General features: G+C 51.9%; 1 protein-coding gene across 1 annotated transcript; it reads right to left on the reverse strand.

The window, feature by feature from the left end:
- Positions 1 to 3,548: 3,548 nt before the first annotated feature.
- On the reverse strand, positions 3,549 to 7,294 carry HEY1 (hes related family bHLH transcription factor with YRPW motif 1). Its single transcript, XM_008255689.4, has 5 exons — positions 6,946 to 7,294; positions 6,755 to 6,830; positions 6,531 to 6,614; positions 6,241 to 6,322; positions 3,549 to 5,328 (listed from the first exon to the last, which is right to left on the reverse strand). The coding sequence occupies exons 1-5, from the start codon at positions 7,032 to 7,034 to the stop codon at positions 4,745 to 4,747; spliced, it is 915 nt and encodes a 304-aa protein (XP_008253911.2). The 5' UTR covers positions 7,035 to 7,294; the 3' UTR covers positions 3,549 to 4,744.
- Positions 7,295 to 7,544: the final 250 nt, after the last annotated feature.

The following is a 7,544-nucleotide window of genomic DNA, read 5'->3' on the forward strand; positions in this document are numbered from 1 at the left end:
TGGGCAATTTCACATAAGAATCAAAACTGGAAGATGCTCTTGAAAGCTTCAAAGATGTGGTAACACTGGGTCAGCACAATTGGTGTGACCTTGCAGAGGGCGCTTCAAGCCGGATGGGTGCTGGGAACACCTGCTCCCTGGGTCATCACTCACCTGGCTCTGCACCCCCACATTCTACCCCAGCAGTGCCCGTCTCTGTGAGCACACACCTGAGCTCTGCATCCACTTCAACCACTTCCCTTGACAGATGAGGGAAGTGAGGTCCCCCCAAGAAGTTCAAGGACTTATCCAAGGTCACCCTAGTAGGGAAGAGCAAACCTGAAGCCAGAATTCTGGTGGCAACTCAAGATGCCCCTCTTTCTCGGAGCTCTGGTTGTGAAAGAAACTGGGCCACATTTGAAGCAGTGTCTCAGATGATGTTAGCTCTGAAGTTATTTAAATTATAAATCATCACTGGAAATTAACGAAGGCATCAAAGCTGCAATACTGTGGTAGACCAGAAGGCTGGAGGAGAGTATAACTAGGAGATAGAGTCTTCCTGAGGGACTTCAAATTTAAGTAATCTATATTTAAAATACCATAATCTTAGTGAGAAAGAGTGGGGCAATGAAAAGCCGAATAAAAATCACAGCCTAAATTGGCTCCGAATAAATTAGAAATGGTATTTCTTGGGTTTTTCTTTTAGAGGTTTTTCTAGTTAGGAATTCTGCTCACCTATCCTTGATTCCAGTAATTCATAATAATATAGCTCATGAAAATAAGTGGCTAATTATTGAGGCATTTCAAGATTCTTTATGAATGGAACATTATTTCCTTAATATGGGTAATCTAAAATAGTTTTGTTCACTCGGGTAGATGTACTGTAAACATATAAATCCAAAAGTAAGCTGACACTGATGACCTTGTAAATTGCATCAATAAAACAGAAATGGGGGCCGGCGCCGCGGCTCACTAGGCTAATCCTCCGCCTAGCGGCGCCGGCACACCGGGTTCTAGTCCCGGTTGGGGCGCCGGATTCTGTCCCGGTTGCCCCTCTTCCAGGCCAGCTCTCTGCTGTGACCAGGGAGTGCAGTGGAGGATGGCCCAGGTGCTTGGGCCCTGCACCCCATGGGAGACCAGGAAAAGCACCTGGCTCTTGGCTCCTGCCATCGGATCAGCGTGGTGCGCCGGCCGCAGCGCACCGACCGCGGTGGCCATTGGAGGGTGAACCAACGGCAAAGGAAGACCTTTCTCTCTGTCTCTCTCTCTGTCCACTCTGCCTGTCAAAAAAAAAAAAAAAAAAACAGAAATGGGAATTTCTTACATTTATTATTCCACATTCTACTGACTTATCGTCATATCCTGCTTCCTGGGACGCTCTGACTCCACCTGTACCATTCCCACTTTAAAGGGCAGGCATTGATCCTGGTGATGAAGATGGTCAAGTGGGTAGGACACCCATGTACCGTGTCAGGATGCCTAGATTCGATTCCAGCTGCCAATTCCAGCTTCCCGCTAATGCACACAATGGAAGACAGCAGGGAGCTAGGTTCCAACCTCCCACTCGGGAGATCGGAATTCAGTTTCCAATTCCAAGCTTTAGCCTTGGCCCAGCCCTGGCTGTCACAGGCATTTGGAGAGTGCATTAACAGATAGAGGCTCTGTATGTGTGTGTATGTGTGTGTCCCCCAAACACACACACATATATGTAGATATATAAATTATTTAAGAAACATATGTATATAAAGAAATTTATAATTATAAATTAGTTAAGAAAAGAAACCAGAGGGCTGGCACTGTGGTGTAACGGGTGAAGCCACTGCCTGCACTGCCGGCATCCCATACGAGTGCAGGTTTGAGTCCTGGCTGCTCCACTTGTGATCCCACTCCCTACTATGGCCTGGGAAAGCAGTAGAAGATGGCCTAAGTCCTTGAGCCCCTGCACCCAAGTGGGAGACCCAGAAGAAGTTCCTGGCTCCTGGCTTTGGATCGGCACAGCTCTGGCCATTGCGGCCATCTGGGGAGTGAACCAGCAGATGGAAGATATCTCTCTCTCTCTCTCTGCCTCTAACTCTGATTTCAAATAAATAAATAAACCTTTCAAAAGAAGAAGGAGGAGGAGGAAGAGGATGAGGAGGAGGAGAAGAGAAAGAAAAAGAAAGAAAGGAAGAGGAAGGAAGGAAAGGAGGGAGGGAGGGAGGGAGGGAGGGAGGGAGGGAGGGAGGGAAGAAAAGAAACCATAATGAGTCTTTGGAAAAATACGTATCCTTAAAAATGACTCTCATGCCTCCCGCAAAAGAGAAAAGTACTAACCAGATCACAATGTGCAGTCACCAGTGTGGGAAGCGGAAATTCTACATGTGCTGCAGTTCCATAGCTTTCAGCAGAGCAAACGTATTCGCAGCCACCTGAACCTAGGTAACAGTAAGAGAGTAAGACGGTGAAGCCCAGTGCTGTTCAGTAATGCTGTAATGCCCCTGGAAAACTCAGGTGCCAAAGTTAAACTTGACACTTGACAGCAGTCCACACAGGCAGCACCGGGAACGGAGCTGTGCCTCGAGAGAGGTGGATGACTGAGGCCACAGAGACAGCTTCAGTGGGATCTGGAACTTCAAAGCCACAATCACCACTCAGTCTCCCATCCCTTCACAGGGACCCAGAAGTCACTGCTCAAGTTCAAAGTCCAAACTTTTCCCTTTGCCTTTTTTTTTTTTTTTCCATCAAGACAGGGCGGGAGAGCTCAGAGGTTGGACAGGAAAAAGGAAGGCTCTATTTTGTCATCTGCAGAGTGGATCCTCTCCCTCTCCTCCCCGCTGCTCTCAGGACCAATGCGAACCCTTTCCGAGCTAAGAGGCAGGCAGCTTAATTGGCAGCGGTTAGCTTTTCAGGCAAGAGGACGGCTCTCCTCCCCAGGGACCCCGATGACTGCCTCTGTTCTGGCAGCATTTCGTTCTAATCTAAAGCATATGTCAGCTTCCTCGCAGTGCGATTCAGGGAGTCGAGTGCAACTGAAGGGTTAAGCGAATTTCTTAGACACGAGACCAGGGAAGACCCCTGGAGCTGTGCAGGTGCGGAATTACAGCCTGCCAGTCTCCATCATGCCACAGCCTCCCCAGCAGTGGCACGGGCGTCTCAGACTCAGCACCATTGCGGCTTGGCTGTTTCAAGACAAATAAACAAAATTTCCTGTTCTCAGCATAGAACTGAGGCCACGCTATGTGCTCTCGGTAAATATTTGTCAAAAGGTCGACACGCTTTTAAAGGATCCCACCAGAGTTCTTTCACACCCCTGTAATTCCCAGCCTGACTTAAGCCTGCCCAGTCCAGCGACAGCCAGTTGAGAGCCAGACCACCTGACCTAGCCATGTCGCCTTGTGGTGTCAGGCCAAAGCGCTGCATCCTCATGAAGTCACCTTATCCCACAGCACAAATCCACACAGTTTAGCATTCCAAGGACAGGGACAGCAGGAAACATAGGCAAACCCATCTGGCAAAACAAAAATGAAAGAAAGTCTACCATATTTTAAGCCAACAGAGGAAGGGTCAAGATAAGAAGGCAGATGCAGCTGGACACTTGGTTCTTTTTTTTATTTAGTCACAACACATCAGTACAGGAGAGGTCAAATCCAGTTCAGTGGAGGTCGCTGAAGCTACACCTGCTAAGGGAATAAACCTGCAAACCGATACCTTTATAACCCAAATCAAATTAAATAAACCAAAGAGGAGAAGGCGACACAGCCCTTTTAATATCTCAACATACATTTCCATGCACCAGAAGGAAAACACAAGACAAAAATTTCCAGTTGAAAGAAAATACGGCAGTTCCAGGAGAATTAGGTTATAGGTTTAAAAGGCTCCACTGCTGTTCAGCTGACCACGTGCACACCAGGATCCCTTAGCCATGTTGACATCTGCGAATTTGAGAGCCGTGGGATTAAAAATTCATTGCATTGCTTGGGGCTGGCAACACCGTCTTATTCTAGGCAGCTAGCTTCCTCCTCCTCCCCAGCAACACTCGGAATGCAGACCTCACCTACCAGTGGCTCTCTCTCACCTCAGCCAGAGCTGCAAGAGTCCCGGCAGATATTAGTAGCGGGTCACATGGCTCCCGGGCCACGGAGAGCCTGCATATTCACCTCACTGCTACGGGAGGGCCCAAAGCAACTAGTCTTCATTCTTGGATAAAGCTGTCATCTGATTTGTCAACGCTTTGTTCAGAAATATAAAATTCAATATACTCCCCTCCCCCACACAAAAAGAATATTATTTATACAACACCTTCATCCGTCAAAATAGTCACAAACAGAAATCATGTTAACATTGAGATCAAGATTTGGAAAGTTAATTCTAAAGACAGACCATAACTATACAAGGAGTAAAAAACAGACCCAAAATACTAAATGTTAAGGTTCCCAAAACTTTTGAGGCTAAAAACGGAATCATTCATAGACAGACAGGTGTACAAGGTAAATTAGGCACAGGACAAACCTACCACATAGTGTTAACTTACACTATTTGAATTTAATATTTTAAACAATATTTAACAACTAGGTTTTCAAAACTGCTAAAACATGGCATGATAGAAAAAAATTAAGAAGAAAAAAGTAAACCAACAAACGTTTAGTCTTTAAAAAAAAGTTTCATGTGAAAGTGTACCTTCTTCCTTTTTACCTCTACAGACGCCTGTAAGGTGGTGTTGGCAACAGCCCAGCTCAGCTGGGGTCTTTTTAAGCTTCCCCCTCCCTCATTCTACAGCATCAGTCCTTTAGAAGGCTCCAATCTCTGTCCCCCAGGGTCTATAGGGCTTGCCAAGGTTTGCTGCCTGCGTGGGTGCCGAAGGGCTCAGTGCATTGGGAGAGAGCAAGTGGAAGGAGCCGAAGGAGAAGGGGAAAGCCGACAGGGAGGCCACCGAGGAGAGCAGAGGTGGTGAGAGTTTGGAGGCCGAGGTGACCACGGGGAGCACCGGTCCAAGACCACCGCTAGGGGGCGCTCGCAAAGCGGGCGCCTCTGGATGCGCCGCGGGCACCCGGCCCTGGTGGTGTGGTTCCGTGGGCGAGGCCGCGGCGGCCGTGTTCCCGTGGCCGTTCTGGGGCAACAAGAGCGGGTGCGCGATGTGCGGGTGGTGTCCAAGGGCGCTCCCCCAGGGCATGTGTCCGAGGCCGGCGTGGGCGCCGCTCGCGGCTTCGCGCTGCGAGGCGTAGTTGTTGAGATGCGAGACCAGCCGCACGCGGAGCGGGTCGGAGGCATCCAGTCCCTCGATGATGCTCAGGTAGCGGGCGACTTCGGCCAGGCATTCCCGAAACCCCAAACTCCGATAGTCCATGGCCAGAGCGTGCGCGTCGAAATAGCCTGAAGAGCAGAACAAAAGAATGACCTCAGGACTTTTGGCTCATTTCCCCTCATTTCTTCCGCCCCTGGCAGCCCTTCCAGGCAAATAACCTCACAGGCCTCCAGCCGGGGCAATCATGGGTTCGGAAAGTCCACATATTTTTTTTTCCAAGTCGGCCAAAATCTTTGCATCAATCAACATGAGCAGAATGTGCTTGCTAATGCAAGTTCAAAGCCCAGTAAGAAGCTGCCCGGCAGAAATTGGAATTATACCCTACCAGCAGATGAAACTCTGTTCATTCCTTTAATGTTTTCCCTCAACAACAACAAAAAATACATCAAGGACAGAGAAACCACAGAGCAGTGAAATTCATTAGACACACAGATGTAAGTTATCATCGCGGGGCTTTCAGGCCCCGGGTCCCCAGCTAAGCATTTTCCGGCTGGAGACAGACTCACAGACGTCCGCCTCCTACCTTCTGTTGGGGCTTCTCCACGGAACCACAACAGGTTTTTCTTCGAGTCATGTGGCACCTCCTTTCTTTATAAAAATGCTGTTTATGAAATCAAGACCACATACTTAAAAAAAAAAGCTTTTTATTTTATTTTTCCCCTTCAAAATGGCAGGAGCCAATGTGAGAACTCCCTGGCTGGAATCAGGGCTGCCCCAACTTCAGGGGACTTCGGGAATAACAGGCATTGTCCAAAAAGATGCATTTGCTCAATCTGCAGAGGGTGCGGGCGATGAAGTCACTGGAGGAAATGTTGCTGTGCGTTTGAAAATGTACCATCAGGCGAGTGCACGCACCGTTCAGAAATGAGAGACACCAGGCGGTGACTGCGCCGGTCTGGTCCGCTGCTGCCGCTGCTCTCTGCACCCCCATAGTCGGGAGCCCCCCACCCCGCCCCGCCAGGAAATACGGAGCCATATACCTTTCCCTCCCGCAGTGTGCAGCATTTTCAGATGATCCACCGTCATCTGCAGGATCTCGGCTTTCTCTAGCTTAGCGGAGCCCTGGAGAAGAGAACAGCAAGATTGCTGGGCCTATGAGAACTTAACGCACGGACACACAGAAACCGTCAAGCGTAGACCCAAGGAAACAACGCGTCTAAAATGCGTGGGAACCGCCGCAGGACTTCAGCCGCGGCTCCCCTCCGAGGCTCGGGGGCAGCGGGTTCGGAAGGCGCGCGCAACTCGGAGCTCGCCCTTCTCCCTCCATTACCTGCTTCTCAAAGGCGCTGGGTACCAGCCTCCTCAGCTCGGACAAACTGTTATTGATCCGGTCTCGTCGGCGCTTCTCAATGATCTGCAGAAAGCAGGCACAACAAAGGAGGACATTGCCACTACTGCTGGACACCCCGCAGGGAAGAAACGGTGGTCCTCCCCGTTAATGCGTAACCAAGATAGTCACAACAGTAAGTAAATAAGGATTATCCAGAGACTCACGCCTCTCCGACGTTTCCTGGCCAAGATCTGGGAAGATGTGGTTGGAGACATGGAACCCAGAGCCGAACTCAAGTTTCTAAGGGCAGAGAGAGAGAGACAAGGGGCAGGGGAGGCCCCGTTCAGCGAGGGGAGGGGACCCGCGAGGTCTCCCCCGCGCCCTGCCCGGCCGCTCGCTGTCACCGCGGACTCACCCATTCTCGTCCGCACTCTCCTTCTCCACCTCTACGGTCTCGTCCAGCTCGCTATCCGACGAGCTGTACTCGGGGTGAGCGCGCTTCATGCTGCGGCAGCTCCGGGGCTCCTGGGGAGGGTCGGCGCGGCGGGCAGGGAGTTCACCACGGCGGCGCCTCTCCGCGCTCGGCTGCTCGCGCCCGCCACACACTGATCCCGCTCGCGCTCTGCCTCGGGTTAAAACTCAACCATCCCTTTCCCACGCTGAGCCCCTTCCCAGGGCCCTGGGGAGGGCGGGCGAGGAGGCGGAGGGGCGGGGCGGCGGCTGCCGGGCAACAGCTTCACCCCCACCACCACCACCCCCGCCACGGCCAATCCGACTCCTCGCCCCGCTGATTGGCAGCCGCCAGGGCAGGGGGGCGGAGCGAGGCGGAGGGCGAGGGCGGGCCGCGCCCCCGGCGGCGGTGCGTCGGCTCCGCGGGGGCTCCGCAGTAGGGGGGTGACGGAGGAGGCGCAGGCGGCGGTGGGCCGGCGGCGGGGAGGCGCTGGGGGCCGGGCCGGGACACCAGCCCGCCGGCGGCCGCTGCCCCGCCCCGCCCCGCGCGCCCCGATTGGCCTG

The sequence above is a fragment of the Oryctolagus cuniculus genome, chromosome 6, assembly GCF_964237555.1.
Source record: "Oryctolagus cuniculus chromosome 6, mOryCun1.1, whole genome shotgun sequence".
Lineage (NCBI taxonomy): Eukaryota > Metazoa > Chordata > Mammalia > Lagomorpha > Leporidae > Oryctolagus > Oryctolagus cuniculus.